Source organism: Neophocaena asiaeorientalis, unplaced genomic scaffold (genome assembly GCF_003031525.2).
Source record: "Neophocaena asiaeorientalis asiaeorientalis breed wild unplaced genomic scaffold, Neophocaena_asiaeorientalis_V1.1 scaffold629, whole genome shotgun sequence".
Lineage (NCBI taxonomy): Eukaryota > Metazoa > Chordata > Mammalia > Artiodactyla > Phocoenidae > Neophocaena > Neophocaena asiaeorientalis.
This window is the reverse complement of record NW_020175468.1, coordinates 2067845-2091363: the sequence shown is the minus strand read 5'-3', so window position 1 is coordinate 2091363 and position 23519 is coordinate 2067845. Positions and strand designations below refer to the sequence as shown.

Sequence of the window (23519 nt, the reverse complement as noted above, 5' to 3'; positions counted from 1 at the left end):
TAGCCACGGGGTAGAATCCCCCCAGTGGGAAGCAAGGATGCCAGAAAGGAGGCTGCCACAGTGATCTGGCTGGGCAGGCGGAGGTGGGGAGCCGGGAGCTCAGGACCCAATGCCTGGCAACTGGCTGGAATTGGGAAGGTGCAGGCCCAGCAGTTTTCAGGAGACAGCTCTGGGGGTGTGGTCAGAGTGAGGGTCCAGAGGGCCAGCCCGAAGGCAGCCTATCTCTGCATTCATTCATTCATTACATATTTCCTGCCAGGGGCATATTTCAGCTGGGGGCTGGTGCAGTGGTAACCGGAGCCATGGGTGGGACAGGAGCTGGAGGAGGGAGGGAGGCAGGGAGCGCCCCAAAGTGTGTGCTGGGCTCCTCCTCTGGGTGGTAGGGACCCAGAGCCAAGGTTCCCACCTCCCGGAAGCTCCCAGCTAGAGACAGGGCCCAGGCCTTGCCTCAGCCCCCTGGGACTGGAGCCCCAGGGTGGGGAGAGTCTGCCCTTCCAGCCGGAAGGACCTTGCCCAGCAAAGTGAGGGCAGGCGGCTCAACTCTCTGGGACCCTCCTGACCTGTCCTGCCTTCTCCCTTCCAGGTAAGAGCAAGGAGGCGGAGATTAAGAGAATCAACAAGGAACTGGCCAACATCCGCTCCAAGTTCAAGGGTATGCTGGGGGCCCAGGCTCCAGGGTCTGTGGGAGGAGCAGGCTGTGCGCTGGGGCTGGGATACCTGGGACTTGTAGGTTTGATCCTTCCTCATTTTTGCCTCCCCTTTCTTCCTTCCTTTGGCCCCAGGGGACAAAGCCTTGGACGGCTACAGCAAGAAGAAGTATGTGTGTAAACTGCTCTTCATTTTCCTGCTCGGCCACGACATCGACTTTGGGCACATGGAGGCCGTGAACCTGCTGAGCTCCAACAAGTACACGGAGAAGCAGATAGTGAGTCTGAGCCGGGAGAGGGCTGGGGGCCTGGACTCCTGGGTCTGAGGTGGGAGGGGCCGGGGGCCTGGATCCTGGGTCTGAGGGGGGAGGGGCCGGGGGCCTGGACCCCTGGGTCTGAGGTGGGAGGGGCCGGGGGCCTGGATCCTGGGTCTGAGGGGGGAGGGGCCGGGGGCCTGGACCCCTGGGTCTGAGGTGGGAGGGGCCGGGGGCCTGGATCCTGGGTCTGAGGGGGGAGGGGCCGGGGGCCTGGACCCCTGGGTCTGAGGTGGGAGGGGCCGGGGGCCTGGATCCTGGGTCTGAGGGGGGAGGGGCCGGGGGCCTGGACCCCTGGGTCTGAGGTGGGAGGGGCCGGGGGCCTGGATCCTGGGTCTGAGGTGGGAGAGGCCTAGGACCTGGACTCCTGGGGCTGAGGGAGGAGGGGCCGGAAGTGCAGACTCCAGGGTTGAGGGTTGGGGTCTAGGGCCAGTGAACCACAATGCTCCAAGCCCACCACCTCCCTCCGCAATCCAGGGTTACCTGTTCATCTCGGTGCTGGTGAACTCCAACTCGGAGCTGATCCGGCTCATCAACAATGCCATCAAGAACGACCTGGCCAGCCGCAACCCCACCTTCATGTGCCTGGCCCTGCACTGCATCGCCAACGTGGGCAGCCGTGAGATGGGCGAGGCCTTTGCCGCTGACATCCCTCGCATCTTGGTGGCTGGGTGAGGCGTTGGGGACCCAGGTGGGGGGATGGGGTAGACAAGACCCAACCCAGTTTGAGGGTCAGAGAGGCTCTGTCACCTGCCCAAGGTCTCCCAGCCAGGCTTGGCACCACCGTGATTCCGGTGGCAGCCCCATGGTTGCCTCTTGTCATCTCACCAAAGTGACTCGACAGTGTAAGGCAGCTTCCCAGCAAAGCCAGTGGGATGTCTATCTGATCAACCTTTAACATCTAGTAAAGAAGAGGTGATAACCTTAAGTTATGTCGGTGACAGCCCTCCAGAGCTTCTGCCTCTTCTCCATTCATTCATTCAACAAACATCTGTTGAGCATATATGTGCGGGGCACCATGCTGATTGCTGGGGATGTAGCCATGACCAGAAACGGACATGGTCATCCTCCTCCCAGTGTTCACGGTCTAGAGTGGGGGATAAACATCGACTGAATAATTTCAGGATGAAACATACATTCCCTCTCAGAACCATGCTGTGGGGTGCAGAAGCCCATAGGGCATGTAGTAGGCATGCCTGACCTAGCCTGGGGGATCAGGGAGGGCTTCTCAGAGGACGTGGGATCAGGCTGAGACCTGGGTGAGTAGGAGGAGTTGGCTGTGGAACAGGGAAAGGCGTGAAGGGTGGTGGATCAGCCTGTGTGACCTTTCTGGAGCAGGAGGTTGTTCAGCAAACACTTCTTGAGCACCTGCAATGTGCCGGGCACTGTTCCGGGCATGGGAGGGCAGGAGGGAGCAGCGGAGGCGGTCATGCCCATCCTCGGGGAGCTTACATCTCGGGGGGAATCCAAAGAGCAAACACATAGGCAAAGAAGTGAGTCGAGTTCGGATAGTGACGGTTACTCTGAAGAAAACAAAACAGGGTAGTGGGGGGCAGCAGAGATGGTGGGGAAGGCTGCTTAAGTCAGACTCATCAGGGAGGGTCTCTGCAAAAGGTGACATGTAATTTGAGACTGGAATGATGAGGAGAAGACAGTCATTCAGAAATGTTGGAAGGTATCTCCTCACACCAGTCAGAATGGCCGTCACCAAAAAATCTACAAACAATAAATGCTGAAGAGGGTGTGGAGAAAAGGGAACCAACCCTCTTGCGCTGTTGGTGGGAATGTAAATTGATACAGCCACTATGGACAACAGTATGGCAGTTCCTTAAAAAACTAAAAATAAAACTACCATACGACCCAGCAATCCCACTCCTGGGCATATACCCTGAAAAAACCATAATTCAAAAAGAGTCATGTACCATAATGTTCATTGCAGCACTATTTACAATAGCCAGGATATGGAAGCAACCTAAGTGTCCATCAACAGATGAATGGATAAAGAAGATGTGGCACATATATACAATGGAATATTACTCAGCCATAAAAAGAAACGAAATTGAGTTATTTGTAGTGAGGTGGATGGACCTAGAGTCTGTCATACAGAGTGAAGTAAGTCAGAAAGAGAAAAACAAATACCGTATGAAAACACATATATATGGAATAAAAAAAAAAATGGTTCTGAAGAACCTAGGGACGGGACAGGAATAAAGACACAGGCGCAGAGAATGGACTTGAGGACACGGGGAGGGGGAAGGGTAAGCTGGGACGAAGTGAGAGAGTGGCATTGACATATATAGACTACCAAATGTAAAATAGATAGCTAGTGGGAAATAGCTGCATAGCACAGGGAGATCAGCCCGGTGCTTTGTGACCATCTAGAAAGGTGGGATGGGGAGGGTGGGAGGGAGACGCAAGAGGGAGGGGATATGGGGATATATGTATACGCATAGCTGATTCACTTTGTTATACAGCAGCAACTAACACAACAATGTAGAGCAATTATACTCCAATAAAGATGTTAAAAAAAAAAAAAAAAGGTTGGAGTAGTGCTCCAAGCAAAAGGAGCAGCAAGTACAAAGGTCCTGAGGTAGGCATGAGCTTTGTACATTCAGGGAACCAAGAGATAGTGTCTCTGGCTTGACTGTGGTGAACAAGCGAGAGAATAAGGGGAGTATGGATTTATTCTAATTGAAATTGGGAGGCAGTAGGTGTGTTTTGAGCAGATAAATGACATGCTTGGCTTTGTTTTTTTATTTTATTTTATCTTTTTAATTTTTATTTATTTATTTTTAATTTTTGGCTGCATTGGGTTTTTGTTGCTGCACATGGGCTTTCTCTAGTTGCGGTGAGTGGGGACTACTCTTCATTGCAGGATAAATTTTATTTATTTATTTATGTCTGTGTTGGGTCTTTGTTTCTGTGCATGGGCTTTCTCTAGTTGCGGCGAGTGGGGGCCAGTCTTCATCGCGGTGCGCGGGCCTCTCACTGTCGTGGCCTCTCTTGTTGCGGAGCACAAGCTCGACGCGCAGGCTCAGTAGTTGTGGCTCACGGGCCTAGTTGCTCTGCGGCATGTGGGGTCTTCCCAGACCATGGCTCGAACCCGTGTCCCCTGCATTGGCAGGCAGATTCTCAACCACTGCGCCACCAGGGAAGCCCGCCCCTGTTTTTTTTTGGCTACTTTATTATTTATTTATTTAGTTATTTATTTATGAAGCCTCTGTATTTTTAAAAGGTCACTGAACCTGGTGTGGGAGAAGGTAGGACTTGTATTTCTGGCAGCTTGTGGGCTAGATTCCTGCCTGAGGGTCTCCCCAAAACGCAGTTATCAATGTGGGTTAAAAGAGGAAATGAAATATTCTTCAATGTATTCATGAGCTAGCAAGAAAATAAGGAGACACACAGGCCACAAGCCAAGAGGAGCCTGACACCCAGGGAGATGAGCAGAGTGCCTAAGCTGGATTTTGCTTAGAGCATTTGCTGACCTGGATGAACTTAGGTATTGGTTTTGGGGCCCTATAGCCTCTGGGAGCAGAAGACAAGCTGGTTCAAGCAAGGGCTCCAGAGAGCACACTTCAAAGTGAGGGTGACCTAGAAATAAATCCCCTTAAGGTCTATAAGCAAAAGTATCCTTTTTGAACTTTGGCATGGAACAGCCCGCACACTGGTGTTCAGTCCGATTTTCCCCTTCCTGGGTCATCCATAGAAACTTAAACCAAACTTCAGCTTAAGTGACACAAACTGCTAGTACCCCAGTGCCTGACAGAAGCAAACAGATCTTTTTGGGAGAAACCCACTTTCACCATAGGCCTCAATGATTTCCACAGATGAAGCTCCAAGTTACATGAGTAGCTCACAGTCAAAAATCACTAAGCACAAGACGCAAGGCACCATGAGGGAGAACCAGCAGAAAGAAAATGGAAAATAACAGTTGGATTGGAGTTTTCATACAGAATGTAAGATGCGTATGCTTAATATGTTTCAAGAAAAAAGAGAACAATTTAAAAATGGAACGAAGTGTAAGCATTTTTTAAAAAGAAATGGACAACATTTAGATTTAAAAAAAAAATTAAGTGGTCTAGTTTAGCAGCAGAGTAGACAGAACCAAAGCAAGGATTGTAAATAGGCAGAAGAACTGGAGAAATTAATCAGAATGCAGCCCAGAGAAACAAAGAGATGGAAAAATTTAAAAGAGAGGTTAAGAGTCAAGGGAGATAAAATCTAACAGCACTCTTTAGAGTTCTAGAAAGAGAGAAGGGAGAGACTCATAACATGACACAGTGTTTGAACAGATTATGGCTAAGAATATACCAGAACCAATGAAAGAACATGATCCTTAGATTCAAGTAGCCTAGAGACTGTCGGGGGCGCCAAGCGTGGTAGCAGAGAGACCATTGAGATGTCTGTTGCCGTCCTGGGCAGAGCTGATGGTGGCTGGGACCAGGGTTGTTGCAGAAAATAGTTACTAGAGCTGTATGTTTTGGAAGGAAAGATGACAGTACTGATTGTATATGGTGTAAGAGAGAGAGAGGAGTGAAGTTGAACAGGTGGATGAATGATGAAGGAGGGAGTGGGGGAGAACCAAGTGAAGGAGGGGGAGGATCCAGAGCTGGGTTTGGCCATGTTGAATCTGAGATGCCTAGTAGACAAAGTCAAAACAAATAAGTAGGGACTTCCCTGGTGGTGCAGTGGTTAAGAATCCGCCTGCCAATGCAGGGGACACGGGTTCGAGCCCTGGTCCGGGAAGATCCCACATGCTGCAGAGCAACTAACCCCGTGAGCCACAACTACTGAGCCTGTGCGCCACAAATACTGAAGCCTGCACGCCTAGAGCCCATGCTCCGCAACGAGAGAAGCCACTGCAATGAGAAGCCCGCCAACCGCAACAAAGAGTAGCCCCTGCTCAATGCAACCAGAGAAAAGCCCGCGTGCAGCGATGAAGACCCCGTGCAGCCAAAAATAAATTAATTAATTAATTTTTTTAAAAAAAGTAAAACTAATTTCATTTTTTTAAAATTTTTAATTAAATTAAATTTTAATTTTTGGTTGCACCGTGCGGCACGCGGGATCTTAGTTTCCCCACCAGGCATTGAACCTGTGCCCCCTGCAGTGGAAGCTCAGGGTCCTAACCGCTGGACCGCCAGGGGAATTCCCCATCTAATTTTAATATTTTAATCTCACCTGATCCATCCAGAATCATTTTGACATTGGATCAACATACACATTATCCAATATTTTTTGCGTTAAGTCTTTGAAACCACTGTGTAATTTACACACATGGCATTTCAGTCTGGACTCACTCCATTCAAGTGCTCGGTAGCTTCGTGTCGCTGGGGGCCATCAGATGGGACAGCGCAGGGTGGATGGTAATGAAAGCCACGGCCGGATGAGGTCCCTCAGGCAGGATGTGACCAGAGAAGAGAAGAGACCAAAGGCTGGGGTGATCTAGCGTGTGGAAGTCTGGCCAGGGAGAGGGAGGAAAATGCAGAATGGGCTGTGGCTTGGAGCTTGGAGAAGAAACTTTCGCGGAGGAGGGAGTGGTCAGCCATGGTGAATGCCGCTGACAGTTTCTTTAAGATCAGGACAGGCAGCTGGCATTGGCTTGGGTGAGTCAGGTGGCCAGTCACCCTGATTGGGGAGAACTTGGCACCTCTGAGGGCTGAGAAAGAAGCCAGTGTGACAAACATATATGAGCACAGGTGATGTCCCCGTTTCACACAAGGGCAGGGCCCTGCCAAAGTCACAGGCCACGCTGGGCTTGTCTGACTATAGGCTGGGCTCTCAGCACTGAAAACTTGACCTTGATAGTGACTGGGGCATAGAGGAACTGTTTTTATGTTTTTGATTTTTTGTTTTGTTCTGGTTTGCGATGCACCACGTGGCTTGTGGATATTCCCTGGCCGGGGACTGAACCCGGGCCATGGCAGTGAAAGCCCAGAATCCTAACCACTAGACCACCAGGGAACTCTGGGTTACTGTTTTCTTAGGTAGTTTTTTTTTTTTTTTAATTTGAGGTAAAATTCACATAACATAAAGGTCACCATTTTAAGCACTTTAAAGTATACAGTTTGGTGGTCTTCAGTCCATTCCCAGTGTTGTTCAAGCATCCCCACTATCTAATTGCAGAACATTTCCATCACCCAAAAAAAGAAGCCCTGTGCCCATCAGCAGTCATTCCCCAGACCCTCTCTTCCCAGCCCCAGGCCATCTCTAATATGCTCTGTGTCTCTAAAGATTTACCTGTTCTGGACATTTCAGATAAATGGAATCACACAGTATGCGGCCTTTGTGTCCGGCTTCTTTTCTCTTGGCATAATGTTTTTGAGGTTCATCCCTGTTGTAGTATGTGTCAGGGCTTCATCCTTTTTTATGAGGCAATAATAACATTCCACTGTATGGACGGACCACAGTTTATTTCTCCATTCATCACCAAGTTTCCACCTTTCGGCTGTGATGAATAATACACGCATTTGTGTGAACTCTGTTTTCGGTTCTGTTGCGGAGCTGCCTGGGCATGAAATTGCTGGGTCATAAGGTATTATACCTTGTTTCAAAAAAAAGAAAGAAAGAAAGAAAACAGCTGCGGTTGAATTTCCCTTCGGGTCCCTCATATCATCTCTCCATCTGGCCTTCCTCCCGGTGCCCTGAGTCTGGTGGTGGTGGTGGTGCTTATTCCCATGTACGTTTTGTCCTTTTACACCCAGGCACACCCCCCTGTATTATGTAGCTTTCAACTTTACCTACATAGTATCACAATCTCTGTGTAACTTAACCAAGTTGATCAATCGCTCTTATTCTTTTTTTTTTTTAATTTTTAAAATATTTATTTAATTTATTTGGCTGCATTGGGTCTTAGTTGCGGCATGCGGGGTCTTTCGTTGCGGCATGCGGGGTCTTTCGTTGCGGCACGCGGGTTTCTCTCTAGTTGTGGTGTGCGGGCTCAGTAGTTGCTGCACGGGCCCAGTTGCCCCACGGCATGTAGGGTCCTAGTTCCCTGGCCAGGGATCGAACCCGCGTCCCCTGTATTGGAAGACGGATTCTCAACCACTGGACCACCAGGGAAGTCCCCGCTCTTATTCTTTTATTTGGGATTCTCCTGGACGTTTCCTTACCTGTCATGGAGATGATAATAGAGTCCACCTCCTCAGAGGGCTGTGCTGAGGATTAAACGTGTTAATATGTAGAAGCTCTTAGAGCCTGGGCCAGAGGCAGGCCTCATGGGGTGTGAGCTATGATGATGATGGTGGAAAGACCACCATTCATGGAGCTCCGCTGTGGGCAGACCTTCTGCTGGTTTCTGGTTTTAATATGATCTTTCCTATGCCATGACCTTGAGCACGTGTGTGTGCCTTTCCCCGGGGCAGGTGTCTGGGAGCAGAATTGCTGGTCTAGGTCCGCATGCCTTACAGCAGCTACCTGACCAGGGGTAGCCCAGCTCCTTTTCTGACGGCCTGTGTCTGTGTCCACCCGTGGCCACGGCACCCGAAGGCTCCCGTCTCCCCAGCCTGGCCGACACACACGAGTCTGCCTAGCTGATGGGAGAAAACGGAGCCACCATGTCCACGCAATTCATGTTTCTCCTACACATCCAGTAAAACATCTTTTCACCTGGCCTTTGACTCCTGCAGTTTCACCCACCCTTCCTGGGACCCTCCCCTGTGCTTCTGTTGAGTCCTTTCTGGGGAAATGTCACTGTAAGGCCCCGTCTGGGTGGTTGAGACAGCTCCTAGGACCCATTCTGTGCTTGAGGCCGCGATACCCAGGTTCATTTCTTCATCCCCCAATCTGTGGGGGTCCTCATTTTCCCCAGGAGGAAATTGCTAGTCAGAGAGGGTCAATGCCTTGTCCCCAAATCATGCCCCACAAGCAGGCGTGTCTGACCCCAGAGACCGGGGAGTGCTTTCTAGAACACTGTTACATTTCACACTCTTCGTGATGCTGGGACCTGGGTACTGACCGGGCCATGAACTCAGCCCTCTGGGATGGGACGCTGCTGGCTGCCAGGCTCTGTGCTAACCCAGTGCCTGTTCAGTTTCCTGTGGCCACTGTAACCCATGACCACAAGTTAGGGGCTTAAAACACACATTGATTCTCTCACAGTTCTGGAGGTCAGAAGTCCACAGTGAGGCTCACTGGGCCAAAATCAAGGTGTTTCCAGGTCTTTTCCAGCTTCTAGAGGCTGCCTGCATCCCGTGGCTCATGGCCCCTTCCATCTTTAATCAGCAGGGTAGCATCTTCTCTCTGACCTCTGTATCTGGCCTTGCATCTCTCTAACTCTGATCCTCCTCCTCCTCTCTTCTAAGGACCTTGTGATTACACTTAGGGCTTACCTGGGTAATCCAGGATCATCTCAAGATCCCTGATTTCATCATATCTGCAAAGTCCCCTTTGTTTTTTTATTTGTTTTTGTTTTTTTTGCAGTACGCGGGCCTCTCACTGTTGTGGCCTCTACCGTTGCGGAGCACAGGCTCCGGACGCGCAGGCCCAGCAGCCATGGCTCACGGGCCCAGCCACTCTGCGGCATGTGGGATCTTCCCAGACTGGGGCACGAACCCATGTCCCCTGCATCGGCAGGCGGACTCTCAACCACTGCGCCACCAGGGAAGCCCATATCTGCAAAGTCCCCTTTGAATGTAAGGGAACACATTCACAGGGTCTGGACATTAGGATGTGGACCTGTCGGGGGGGGCATTATTCAGCCCACCACAGTGTTTGACAGGCTTCCTCTCCTCTGAAGAGGGGAGTAGGGTTCCCATTTTATGAAGGACATTATGGAGGCTCAGAGAGGGAAGGGCACTTGCCAGAGGCCACACAGCCCTGTGGGTCCAGGGCCGCACTGGGTGTCTCGTTAGCATGTCAATTTCGTATCTGTTCAGTATCAAACTTGGGTCTCATTCAGCACCCCACCAGCCATCTTGCCCCAGGTCCCCACACAACAAATGGTCTCACCACTCGCCAGGTCCCTCAGGTCGGAAACTTGAGGGTCACCTTGTCCCCTCTTCTGTCTCCACCACCTCATAGTAAAAATGTATCAGAATAGAGCCACTTCTCACCTGCATGGCTGTAGCGGGGTCTGAGGCACTGTCGTCTCCTGTCATCTCCTGCCTGGACTATTGCTGTCACCTCCCCCCGCCACCCCGCCCCGGCCTCCCACAGCCTCTTCTCCACACAGCAGCAGAGGGACCTTTTAAAAACATAAGTCAGGGCTTCCCTGGTGGCGCAGTGGTTGGGAGAGGCCCACGTACCGCAAAAAAAAAAAAAAGCAAGTCAGATCTGGGGACAGTGGTCCATAGTAGTACCTATTTTCTCGGTTTGTTGTGGAGATAAAATGAATGAGCTAGTGCCTGTACCAGGGCCGAGCAGATCGGAAGGGCCCTGGGTGGTAGCTTTTACTGCTGTCGCCTTAGTATCATAGCTTCCCTACTAGTCACCTGCAGCGGCTCCATCTCCCGCTGGGTAAAAGCATAGTCCGCACCATGGCCTGCAAGGCCCCACACGGTGTGGCCCTCAGCCCCTGCTCTGTCCTGTCTCCAGCCACACAAGACTCCTCCAAGCTCCTTCCACACACAGGCCTGCCTGCCTCGAGGCCTCCACAGGCTCTTCTGTCTGCTGGGAACATTCTGTGCAGAGTTTTAGTCTTTTCTCTCAGTTTTCTGTTTACCTGGTGCCTTGTTAGTGAGGCCTTCATCCAAAATAGCGTCCCCAGGGACTTCCCTGGTGGTGCAGTGGTTAAGAATCCGCCTGCCAATGCAAGGGACACGGGTTCGATCCCTGGTCCGGGAAGATCCCACATGCCACGGAGCAACTAAGCCCGTGCACCACAACTACTGAGCCTGCGCTCTGGAGCCCTCGAGCCACAACTACTGAGCCCATGTGCTGCAACTACCGAAGCCCACGCACCTGGAGCCAGTGCTCTGCAAGAAAAGAAGCCACCGCAATGAGAAGCCCGTGCACCGCAACGAAGAGTAGCCCCCGTGCCACAACTAGAGAAAGCCCACGTGCAGCAACGAAGACCCAACACAGCCAAAAAATTAATTAATTAAAATAAAAAATTAAAAAAACAAAAACAAAACCCCAAAATAGCATCCCCGGAGTGCCTGCCCTAGTTTGCTCTGTAGCACTGAACCTGGACAGTATCTGTTGTAGGATGCTGGCTGCCCTGGTAAGAATGTACGCTCTGTGAGGACACACTGTTTTTGTTTTTTTTTTTAAGAAAGAACAACTTTATCTGATACTCTGTGGATTATTTATTTATTTTGGCTGCATCAAGTCTTAGTTGCCGTATGCGGGATCTTTCGTCGCAGTGCGCGGACTCTTCGTTGCGGCGCAAGGGCTTCTCTCTAGTTGTGGCACGTGGGTTCCAGAGCATGTGGGCTCAGTAGTTGCAGCGTGCGGGCTTAGTTGCCCTGCAGCCTGTGGGATCTTAGTTCCCCAAGCAGGGATCGAACCCGTGTACCCTGCATTGGAAGGCGGATTCTTAACCACTGGACAACCGGGGAAGTCCCTGTGAGGACACACTTTGGACCAGTTTGTCCACCACTCTGTCCACAGAGCCGACAGCAGTGCCTGGTTCCCAGTAGGTGCTCAATAAGTGGACGGTAACTGAATGAAGGTGCAGAGCCACGCTTGGCATTTTGCTCGGCCCTGCCCATGACCCCATGAGGTTACTGGGGTGCAACCCATTTTGCAAATGAAGAAACTGAGGCCCGATGGGCAGTGAGGGCAGCACCAGATGGGTTCCTGGGTCTGCCGGGCTTTTTCCGCCTCTTGTTGGACACCCTGGGAGGAGCGAGAGAGGAGCGGGGAGGTATGCAGGGCCGTGGTCACGCTGACCCCCCACTCCCACCCCACATTGTGTCCCGACAGGGACAGCATGGACAGTGTGAAGCAGAGTGCAGCCCTGTGCCTGCTGCGGCTCTACAAGGCCTCACCCGACCTGGTGCCCATGGGCGAGTGGACGGCCCGCGTGGTGCACCTGCTCAACGACCAGCACATGGTGAGACCCCTGCCTGGTGCCCAGGGACCCTGGACCCAAGACCCACCGCCCTTGGCAGCCACCTGATGCCTGGGGCCCCCCACCTCTGCCCTGATTCCCACCTGGATGCCTGGGGACCCCTCCTCTGCCCTGATTCTTACCTGAATGCCCAGGGCCCCCCACTTCTGTCACTGACACCCACCTGGATGCCCGGGGTTCCTGTCCAGTGTCCCCAACACCCGTCACTCACGCAGCCCCTCAGAAAAATCCCAGCCTCTGTTTCCGACACCCAGAGATTCCCCCATCGCCTGCCCAACCAGCACAGAGACACTGACCTCTGTCGCCACCCACAGTGCTCCAGTCCCTCATGGTCCCCAAGCCGTGAAACAGCCACCAGGACACCTGTACAAACCTAAGCGCACCCCTCAGGCCACCTCAGCCCCAAGTGCTCCTGCGCCTCTCCTCGCAGAACCACAGCCTGGACACTTGTCCCCAGTCTGACCCTCCCCCGAGGGCCCTGACCTGCCACCCGTCTGCCCCTACAGGGCGTGGTCACAGCCGCTGTCAGCCTCATCACTTGTCTCTGCAAGAAGAACCCAGATGACTTCAAGACATGCATCTCCCTGGCTGTGTCTCGCCTGAGCCGGGTGGGTGTGGTATCAGTGCCAGCTGCAGCGTCCCCTGGGCACCTCTCTGGTCCTCACTTTCCCAGAGAGAGCATCTAGCTCAGTGGTTAAGGACTCAGGGTCAGAGCTGGGTTCATCCCAGCTCCGTCACTTCCTGGCTGTGTGGCCCTAGGCAAGTGGCTTCACCCCTCTGGGCCTCGTTTGCCTCATGTGTTCAAAGGGGATTATTCCAGTGCCTGCCTCACAGCATAGCTGCTGTGAATTAATCTGTATAAAGAGCACAGGGCCGGGCACACGATGAGCACCCAGGAAGTGAGGTTGCTCTCCTGTCTGTCTCCCTCTCGTCCCCCTCTCTTTCTTCTTCCTGCTTCTCCTGCTTTTCCTTCCCTCTTCTGCTCCTCTCACCACCTTCGCCCCTGTCCTGGGAACATGCCCTGAGGCCTCCTGTGGGCCCATCTCTGTGCAGGCTGACACTTGGGGACACGGATGAGTCAGACCCGAGCCTGCCCTCAAGGAGCTCCCTGTCCTGTTGAGGGGACGGATGTACGGCAGGGCCAACTCAGGCACAGATTATCATAAAAGGGGCGGTGTGTGCAGTCGTGGAGGTAGCAAGGACGTTGCAGGCCCCCCAAAGGAGGCACTTCACCCAGCCTAGAAGTCTGGAAAGCCTTCCTGGTGGAGGTGATCCTTGCCTGAGTTGAGACTTGGAATAAATATAAATGTTTCCTGAGGAGGTCAAGAGAGGCCTGTGTTCTCAGCCAAAGAGAACAACACACCAGCTTATTCATTCGTATTTTCATTCACTCACCACACATCCGAATTCTCTGGGGGGCCAGGCTTGGTGGGGGAGACACAGACAGTAACAGCGGGGGCGGGGCACCTACTGTCATGGAGGTGGCTCAGAGCAGGATGGGGCTTGCTTCCTGGAGAAGGGGTTTTCAAGGTGGCGTAGGAGTTTGTCGTGAGGAAAAAAAGTTGCTAATTCCCCCACCTCTTCCCTGATCCCTTCTCGTGTCTGACCTTGTAGTAGGCCCGGGGACCCAGGAACGGGTCAGACCCAGTTCCTGCCCCTGTGTATCTTTGGGTGTTGGGGGAGGGCCACAAGGAAGCACTCTCCAGGGAGCCGTGGGGTCCAGGTTCTAGTGAAGGCAGCCCAGGGCATTGTGAGGCGCAGAGTTGGAGCCCCCTTCACAGAAGGGGATCGGGTTGCCCGAGATTTCCTGCCCACCCAACGCCAGCTTTACTTGGAAAAACCGACCAGTCCCAGATCCAGCCAGTCACTCGCTGTGTGCCCAAGGCTTCCTCACCACCCTCCCTGAGCCTCAGGTTTCCGCACCATAAAACTGTCAGGTCACAGCTACCCCTCCCCGTGCCCCAACCCATGCCTCGCCCCCCTCCTCTGCCCCCAGATCGTCTCCTCGGCCTCTACCGACCTCCAGGACTACACCTACTACTTCGTCCCGGCGCCCTGGCTCTCGGTGAAGCTCCTGCGGCTGCTGCAGTGCTACCCCCCGCCAGGTACTGCCAAGCCCACCCGGGCTGGGGTCTGGGGCCTCCAACCCCATGGCTGGGCAGCGGGGCCGGGTGCTGGGGGTCTGTGTCAGGAGTCCTCTGAGGCTGGGCTGGTGCCTCTAGCCCCTGTTCCGAGGCTGCAGTCGGGGCAGCGCTGAGCCCAGGGCCCACGCTGGGAGGCCCCGGATGAGAATGTTGTATGAGGCTGTTGGAGACGGGTTGGGGGAGGGTGGGCAGCAGAGAGCAGGGCATCCTCCCGGCTCAGCACAGACAATGGGACAAATTGCTTGTTTGTTGACTCCCCTGCTGTGGGCCTGGGTCCCTGCAAAACCAGACTCACGCTCCAGCCCTGAATGCTCCAGCCCCAGAATGTCGGGGCTGTCATCGCATCTGTTACGGATGAGGAAACCAGGGCTTGGAGAGGGGAGGGCCTTGTCCAAGGTCACCCAGCAGGTCAAGGGGCAATTCCAGGCCATGCAGTGGGAGTTAGCATAGCTCTGCTAGGGGTTTTCATGCCCTCGTTGCTCATGGTCATGACCGCTGGTGTGGACGGAGGGTACTGCAGTGAGCTGGTACTGCACCGGGGTGTCCAGGTGCCCCCAGCAGAGCTGGCGAGGGGCAGCTGTCCCTGAAATAGACACACCGGGCAACTGAGGCTTGGAGAGAAGACATTGCCTTTCCAGGGCAGCGAAGGAAGAGCAGAGCCTGACTCCTGAATCTCTGCTCTAAACCCTTTCCCTCTACCACGTGGGCCGTGGCTCCCCCTGGGCTTCTGTATCCTCGGCTGTCTGACCTCACAGAGCAGTTTTGAGGGACCCTGTGCTGAGGTGCTCAGCACACAGTAGGCGCTTGATAAACCAGTGCCCTTCGATTCACCCAGGGTGCTAAGCACCTGCTGGGGGCCAGGGAGCTGGTGTGTAGCCCCAAATCTTCACAGCCAGCTGGGTGCGAGCGTGTGTGTGTGTGTGTGTGTGTGTGTGTGTGTGTGTGTGTATACACACTAATGGAGTGTATGATGTAGGTGACACCCAAGGCCCCTCCCAGCCGGTGAAAGCCAGGGATGAATTTTGTCATGAGGCCCTGGGGAAGCCTCGTCCCCACTCTGGGCCTCTTTTCTCATCCTGTAAGGAAGGGCATAGCTAGAACCTAAGCCCTCTTGCATCTAGAAGCCCCACCTCATAATTTTGGGGTGTGCCCTGGGCAAGCACCTCACCAACTCTGATCCCCTGCCCTGTGAGAATTGCAGCCATTCCCCCACCCCACCCCCACCCAGTGCTGGGCAGGGAGGGGCTGCTCCAATTTGTTTCCAAGTAATTTATTTTTTATTCAGTTGCACCAGGTCTTAGTTGTAGCAGGCAGGCTCCTTAGTGGCAGCATGTGGGCTCCCTAGTTGCAGCAGGCAGGCTTCTTAGTTGCAGCTAATGGGCTTCTTAGGTGTGGCATGCAAACTCTTAGTTGCGGCATGCATGTGGGATCCCTGACCAGGGATCGAACCCGGGCCCCCTGCATTGGGAGCGCAGAGTCCTATCCACTGTGCCACCAGGGAAGTCCCATAAGTCTCTTTTAATCTCGAAGAATTCCCCCTTCATTCCATGACACTGGCCTTCACTGCAACCTTTGGTTAAGAAAAATTTTGGACATAAGGATAACTTGGGAGAACAGTAAAATGACCACACCCAGATGCCCCTGACCCAGACTCAGCGGAGCTTTACCACTTTGCTGGATTTGCTCCCTTGTTCCCTCACTGTCTCGGACATCCAGTTGCTGAATTACTTGAAAGTAAGTGGCAGGGACTTCCCTGGTGGCTCATTGGTTGAGAATCCTCCTGCCAAAGCAGGGGACACGGGTTCGAGCCCTGGTCTGGGAAGATCCCACAGGCCGCGGAGCGACTAGGCCGGTGCGCCACAACTACTGAGCCTGTGCTCTAGAGCCAGCGAGCCACACTACTGAGCCCACATGCCACAACTACTGAAGCCCGTGCGCCTAGAGCCTGTGCTCCACAACAAGAGAAGCCACCACAATGAGAAGCCTGTCACTGCAATGAAGAGTAGCCCCCGCTCACCACAACTAGAGAAAGCCCGCGCACACCAACAAAGACCCAACACAGCCAAAAATAAATAAATTAAATAAATTTATTAAAAAAAAAAAGTGGCAGACATCATAACACTCCCCCTCACCCCAAAATATTTCCGCAAACGTTTCTTAGAATCAAGAACGCTACAAAACCACAATGCTCTTATCACGCCTAAGCAGATTTACAATAACCTGGGGGTCATCAGCTACCCAGGCAGCAAACTGCCTTAATTGTCCATAGCATTATTTTGATGGCTTAAAAAATACAGCCTAGGACCACAAATTAACTGATTACGTCTTTGTCATTCTTTTTTTCCATCTGGAATAGCCCCACCCCCACTCCCAGTTTTTGAAGAAACGGGGAGGTTTTGGGTTGCGGTGTGTCCCATGTTTTGGATTGGGCTGATCGCTGCCTGTGTCCTTTAGCTGGTTCTCTATCTTGTGAATTTCCCGATAGATTTGGGTACAACATTCTTTGCTAGAACACTTGACAGTTGTTCTGTCCACTTGGTGTTGCCTCACAGGTGAGGGAATGGCAGTTCCCAGGGTTTGTGTGAGCTCCTAGATGGCAACTGTCTCAGGCACTCAGACCCCTCCTTGGGAAGAGCCGGGTTTAGGCGTGTCTCTGGGGAAGGTTCCTGCAGCTTTCTTTGTTCTGTGAGACTCCTAAAGTGCATGAGTGCTGCGGAAGGGGAGACAGGGGCTCCCAAGGGTGGAGCCTCTGGCCCAGCAGAGTTAGAACAGAGCAGGACGAGAGCTCAGGTCTGGAGTCATGTCCTCTGTCCACCTCCCCTGGTCACCTGGGGACCCAGGAAGGACTTGAGGGAGTAGAGGCCCCAGCCTGAAGCTGCAGGGCCCGCACTCTTCCTCTGGAGGATGGGAGCCATGGCGTGGCCCCTGCCCCTGGCATGCGGGCCGGGCCGGCAGAGAGCTCAGTCCAGGGCATGCCCTCTGTTTCCCCAGAGGACGCGGCCGTGAAGGGGCGGCTGGTGGAGTGTCTGGAGACCGTGCTCAACAAGGCCCAGGAGCCGCCCAAGTCCAAGAAGGTCCAGCACTCCAACGCCAAGAATGCCATCCTCTTTGAGACCATCAGCCTCATCATCCACTACGACAGGTGCCTGCCTGCTGGGAGGCAGGGAGCCTGGCCTGGGAAGGGAGGGCCGGGGGCCTGAGGGAGGAGGGGGGCTGGGGCCCGGGTGCTGGGCCTGAGGGAGGAGGAGGGCTGAGGGCCTGGACTCCTGGGCCTGAGGGAGGAGGGGGCCAGGGGCTGACTCCTGGGCCTGAGGGAGGAGGGGGGCTGGGGGGCAGGGAGCCTGGCCTGGGAAGGGAGGGCTGAGGGCCTGGGAATGTGACTTCTAGCTAGGAGGAGGATGGGAGTGTGAAACGCTGCCCTGCCAGATTGGCACTGGGCCCCTCTTGAGGGGCAGAATTCCCGAATATCTGTATTTGGGCTGGATGCCCAGGTGTCTGGGTCCCCAGGAGCGGTCATGACTGGGACAGAGGGCAGGAGTTAAGAGCTGAATCAGCTGAGGCCCGGTCCTCCATCTCCTCATGTCATCTTGGGTGTCTTCCCTGCCCCCACCCCGGTCTCTTCCTCTTTTGCCGGCAGTGAGCCCAACCTCCTGGTCCGGGCCTGTAACCAGCTAGGCCAGTTCCTGCAGCACCGGGAGACCAACCTGCGCTACCTGGCCCTGGAGAGCATGTGCACACTGGCCAGCTCTGAGTTCTCCCACGAGGCGGTCAAGACCCACATTGACACCGTCATCAATGCCCTCAAGGTGTGACCTTTGGGAGCCTGCCCCCGGACACACTGACCTGGCCTGTGTCTCCTCTGCTCCCTCAGAGAGGCTCTGGGGGTCAGAGGCCCTGGGGTGGCCGGCCCATGCCAGGAGGGAGCCTAGAACACACCCTACCTGCTCTCCTTCCTCAGACGGAGCGGGACGTCAGCGTGCGACAGCGGGCGGCCGACCTCCTCTATGCCATGTGCGACCGGAGCAATGCCAAGCAGATTGTGTCAGAGATGCTGCGGTACCTGGAGACGGCCGACTACGCCATCCGCGAAGAGATCGTGAGTCCTGGCAGGGGCAGGACGCCCAGACTCCTGGGTCTCCAGATCGGGATGCGCTGAGCCCAGATGGGGTGAGTCCACACCCCACCTCCCCGCCGTGGGCACACTCGCACGCCCGACCTCCCTCCTGGCTGGCAGGTCCTAAAGGTGGCCATCCTGGCTGAGAAGTACGCCGTGGACTACAGCTGGTACGTGGACACCATCCTCAACCTCATCCGCATCGCGGGCGACTACGTGAGCGAGGAGGTGTGGTACCGCGTGCTACAGATTGTCACCAACCGTGACGACGTCCAGGGCTATGCTGCCAAGACTGTCTTCGAGGTCAGCACCCCCGTCTCACCCCCACAAAGGGGCAACAAGGCAGAGCAAGGACAGCTGGGGCGGTGGGCCAGGTGGCCTGGGCCTCGATCCTGCTTCCTCCTCCTCAGAGGGGCCTTGGCCTCCTGGGGCCTTCCAGGGACACAGGGGCCGGGCCTCCACGGGCTCATATATATGAGGGTCAGCAGGGCGTGGGGTGCCTAATGTGTAGCCACCAGTCCCCAGGTCCCGGCAGTTTCTCACTCCCTCTGCCCCAGAAAAGAGGGCCCATTCTGCCCCGTTTTACTCCCTGTGTGAGCTCCGGCCGGTCACTTAACTGCTCTGTGCCTCACTTTCCCCATCTATAAACCCACCCGCAGCAGAGTCCGGAGGCTTCTGCAGTTACTAGGAGTCGAGGGCTCAGCGCTGCGCCTGGCACATGCTGAGCGCTCCTGAGTCAGGATGGTGCCACTCACCGCTGTCCCCACCCCCCAGGCGCTCCAGGCCCCCGCCTGCCATGAGAACATGGTGAAAGTTGGCGGCTACATCCTTGGGGAGTTTGGGAACCTGATTGCTGGGGACCCTCGCTCCAGGTGAGGAGGTGAACGCACACAAACTCCTGAGGGGTCTGGGGCCCTGGGGTCCGCCTGCGATCCCGGGAAAGGTCCCCCTGAGGGAGGCGGCACCTCTCATGGGGGCTTCTGGGAGAGGGTGGTGGAGCTGGCCACCTGCTGACGCGCACCCCGGCCCCGCCCCCTGCAGCCCCCCAGTGCAGTTCTCCCTGCTGCACTCCAAGTTCCACCTGTGCAGCGTGGCCACCCGGGCCCTGCTGCTGTCCACCTACATCAAGTTCATCAACCTCTTCCCGGAGACCAAGGCCACCATCCAGGGTGTCCTGCGGGCCGGCTCCCAGCTGCGCAACGCCGATGTGGAGCTGCAGCAGCGCGCCGTCGAGTACCTCACCCTTAGCTCGGTGGCCAGCACGGACGTCCTGGTCAGAACCCCAGTCCCCATGCGCCCCTCCTCTGCACCTCTGTCCCCTCCTCCTCCCTGGGACACCCGTCCCTGACCTGCTCCTTCCCCCCAACCCCCCCGCCCCGACCCCGCAGGCCACGGTGCTGGAGGAGATGCCACCCTTCCCTGAGCGCGAGTCGTCCATCCTGGCCAAGCTGAAACGCAAGAAAGGGCCAGGGGCCGGCAGTGCCCTGGATGATGGCCGGAGGGAGCCCAGCAGCCACGACATCAATGGGGGTGTGGAGCCCACCCCTAGCACCGTGGTGAGTCCCGTGGGGCTGGGCTGCCGGGGCTGGGCCCAGCCACGCCGTCCTCTCTTTTCACCTGTGCCTGCATTCCCTGCAGTCCACGCCCTCACCCTCCGCCGACCTCCTGGGGCTGCGGGCAGCCCCTCCCCCAGCGGCACCCCCAGCTCCCTCGGGTGCGGGCAACCTCCTGGTGGACGTATTCTCCGACGGCCCGGCCGCCCAGCCTAGCTTGGGGCCCACCCCCGAGGAGGCCTTCCTCAGGTACCGCCCGCCTTGGGCCCGGGGCTGCCCCCTTTCCATCTGCCCCCTCCCAACTCCCCCCTCCCTCCCTCCCTGTCCCTGAGCCTCTGTCGCCCTGGCTGCCACCTCCCCCGGCCTCCTGCCTCCCTCTGGGCCACTCTGGACTCTCAGCTGACCCTGGCCACCCTGTGTTGTCCTTTCCCGTCATCATGTCTCAGCCTGCTCTTCCTTCTCTCCTTCCCTTCTCCCCACTCCCTCTCTCTTTGCCCTCTTGCTGCCTCTCTGGGATTGGCTGCTGCCACGCCTGTCTTCTCTTGTCTGCTCTGGGATTGGATGGCCCAGCGAGCTGGAGCCTACTGCCCCTGAGAGCCCCATGGCTTTGCTGGCTGACCCAGCTCCAGCTGCTGAGTAAGGGGTGGCCTCAGGGGGTTGGGGGGCAGACTCCCGTGTCCCCAGGGAGGGTTAGGGGACTGGGAGCTCTCGTCAAGCTCTCCTGATGAGCTGCAAGGAATTGGAAGGGAGTGAAATCAGGGCCGTCTGATACAGGGTAGGGGGGTGCTGACGGTACCTGCCAGGGTCCTATTCCCACTAGAGGCGATTGCCAGTCTAATTCTGGGGCTCTTTGGGGAATCTGGGTATATGGATTCTGGGCTTCTGTTCCTTCAGGGCTTGCAATCTCCCACCACTAGCTCTGGGCCTTTACCTCTAGCCCCCCAAGCCCCTTCCCATCTCTCTCCTTTCCCACCTGCAGCCCAGGTCCTGAGGACATTGGCCCGCCCATCCCGGAAGCCGATGAGCTGCTGAATAAGTGAGTCGTGGGTGAGGTTGGGGAGGGCAGTGGGGACCAGTGGGAAACACAGAGCAGGAGCCAGGCAGGCCCCCGTCACCTTGAGCTCCCACCGCCCCCACCCAGGTTCGTGTGCAGGAACAACGGGGTCCTGTTTGAGAACCAGCTGCTGCAGATTGGAGTCAAGTCAGAGTTCCGGCAGAACTTGGGTGAGTCCAGGGGGCGATGGGGTGAAGTCTCGGGGAGACCTTGGCTTCGGGAGGGCGTGGAAGGAACTCAGATGGAGCCCTACCTCTCCTCACCCCCCACAGGGCGCATGTATCTCTTCTATGGCAACAAGACTTCAGTGCAGTTCCAGAACTTCTCTCCCACCGTGGTCCACCCTGGAGACCTCCAGACTCATATCCTGTCGGCCTGGCCCAGCCCCGCCCCTCCAGGTCCACCTTCCTGGCAGCTGGGAAGGAGATGGACCCAGGTCCAGACCCCTGTTTGGCCCTCTTGCTTGAAAGCCTGAGCCCGTGGTACTTCTCTGAGATTTAGTGTCATCTGTAAGATGGGGTGGGCCTCTTTAACAGGACAGGAGATGATAATGACATGATGTGATAGGGATGCAGGAGGTGTTAATTCCGGAATCACAGCTGCTCTGGGCCTCAGTTGGTCCCTGTGAAGCCCCTCCCGTGTCCTGACCTCGTCTTCCATCGGGCTCGACACCCGATTCCAGTGCCTCCTGCCCTCGAAAGCCAGGCCTGGGGGTCTTGTTGCCAACCACGGCCTTCTCCTGTGTGACCTGGGCCAGTCACTTGGCCTCTCTGAGCCTTGCTATCCCTTCTGTGAAGTGTAGATCCTCCTCCTCCTTTTCACAGGCTTGTTTTGAATATCAGTGTGGTTCGAAGACCCTGGAAGGGTGGCTGGCATAAAGGAACTGCTTGAGCAGTGTCGTCAGTCCCCTGTCCCCCTTCTCTGGGCCTCAGTTTGCACAACTTGGAAATTAGAGTGGTTAGACCCTAAAACTGAGGACCTTTTCAGTTCTTTGGTTCATTCAACATTTCCAGAGGCCTTCTGTAGGCTCAGCTCTGTGCTGGGCAGGGCCCGGGGAGAGAGACATAAGACCCTGTCCTTGCCAGTGGGTTGTTGACACAAAGGCCACCATTTTGGTGAACCTACCGTGTGCCACACACGCTGACAAGTACTTGTGCTGGATGATTTCACTGACTGCTGAGGACACTATGTCCATTTCGCAGATGAGGCTAAGAGAGGTTAAGTGACTTGCCCATAGTAACCGAGGTGCTGAGAGCTGGGATTCAAACCCAGGTCAGCCTTCAGAGCCATGGTGTGACCTGTACCATAATGGAGGTGGCTGAGCCCACTATGGAAGGCCAGAGGAGGCACCGAGGTCAGAGGTTTGGCTTAGGAAGGACTTTGGAGCTAGGCCTTGTACGATGAGCCCTGGACGGCAGCGCCAAGGCCCTGAAGGGCCGGCAGGCTGGGGCTTCCAGGAAAGTTCTGAACCATCAGGTGGATGGTCAAGTCCCTTCCCCATCACCACCACCCCGCCCCCGGGCCGCTCCTGTTTCTGGCTTCCTTGACCACGGGCGGGCACAGCTGGCCGTGCAGACCAAGCGGGTGGCCTCGCAGGTGGACGGTGGGGCACAGGTACAGCAGGTGCTCAACATCGAGTGTCTGCGGGACTTCCTGACGCCCCCCCTCCTGTCCGTGCGCTTCCGGTGAGTCAGGAGGCGGGGCGCTGCCGGGTGGGCGGGGGTTCCGGGGCGAGGGTGTGGTCTGACCGAGCCCTCCCTCCTCTCTCGCCAGGTACGGGGGCGCCCCCCAATCCCTCACCCTGAAGCTCCCGGTGACCATCAACAAGTTCTTCCAGCCGACGGAGATGGCGGCCCAGGACTTCTTCCAGCGTTGGAAGCAGCTGAGCCTGTGAGCCGCGGGGGGGACGGAGCCAAAGCCGCCCTCAGGGTGGGCGGGGCTGGGGCTTCCAGATCCCTGACTTGAACCTTTCCCGGCCCCTAGGCCCCAACAGGAGGCGCAGAAAATCTTCAAAGCCAACCACCCCATGGACGCGGAGGTCACTAAGGCCAAGGTGAGACAGGCTAGACAGGAGATGCACCGGGGCTAGTTTCCCAGCCCTGCCTCTCTCTCCAACTCTGGGATTTGGGGAGCAGTGGCTGCTCCACTTCTGAGCCTCTGTTTTCCCATCTGTAAAGTGGGCCCAATTTCCACTCCAAAGGGTTTGGGAGAACTGGTGTGCCACTGTCTGGGAGCTAACGGAGATCGGGCACCCTCTGACGGCTCCCCCCCTTCCTCCTCAGCTCCTGGGGTTTGGCTCTGCTCTCCTGGACAATGTGGACCCCAACCCGGAGAACTTCGTGGGGGCTGGAATCATCCAGACGAAAGCCCTGCAGGTGGGCTGTCTGCTCCGGCTGGAGCCCAATGCCCAGGCTCAGGTGAGTGGTGCTCTGGGAGGCTCCCCGCTTCGTGTGCACTCTCTGCACCCGGCCCCCTCCTGCCTCACTATGTTCTTTCAATCACATGCCTCTGCTCTGTGGCCCTGTCTCCTCCCTCTCCTGCCTCCCTTCTGTCTCTCCATCCTCTGGTCTTCCTCTCCCTTTCCCTCCCTGACTTTCATCTCTCCATGTTCCTTCCACCCTTTGTGGCCTCTTTTTTATCTTTCATCCTTTACCTCTGTCTTCCCTGGCCCTTCTGTCA

The 23519-nt window shown here is 55.8% G+C and overlaps 1 protein-coding gene across 1 annotated transcript in view; it reads left to right on the top strand.

Moving 5' to 3' along the window:
- Nucleotides 1-531: 531 nt before the first annotated feature.
- The window catches only part of AP2A1 (adaptor related protein complex 2 subunit alpha 1), a 26296-nt gene continuing 3308 nt past the window's right edge, over nt 532-23519 (top strand). The window contains exons 1-21 of the mRNA XM_024768226.1: nt 532-652; nt 783-925; nt 1439-1632; nt 11828-11957; nt 12482-12583; nt 13972-14080; nt 17111-17261; nt 17757-17925; nt 18078-18215; nt 18354-18536; nt 19008-19105; nt 19275-19506; nt 19622-19789; nt 19872-20035; nt 20766-20822; nt 20928-21010; nt 21113-21202; nt 22402-22525; nt 22614-22730; nt 22824-22893; nt 23123-23515. Of these exons, the coding sequence (XP_024623994.1) occupies nt 875-925; nt 1439-1632; nt 11828-11957; nt 12482-12583; nt 13972-14080; nt 17111-17261; nt 17757-17925; nt 18078-18215; nt 18354-18536; nt 19008-19105; nt 19275-19506; nt 19622-19789; nt 19872-20035; nt 20766-20822; nt 20928-21010; nt 21113-21202; nt 22402-22525; nt 22614-22730; nt 22824-22893; nt 23123-23515 (2823 nt within the window). The 5' untranslated portion in view covers nt 532-652; nt 783-874. The remainder of the gene's footprint in view (nt 653-782; nt 926-1438; nt 1633-11827; nt 11958-12481; nt 12584-13971; nt 14081-17110; nt 17262-17756; nt 17926-18077; nt 18216-18353; nt 18537-19007; nt 19106-19274; nt 19507-19621; nt 19790-19871; nt 20036-20765; nt 20823-20927; nt 21011-21112; nt 21203-22401; nt 22526-22613; nt 22731-22823; nt 22894-23122; nt 23516-23519) is intronic.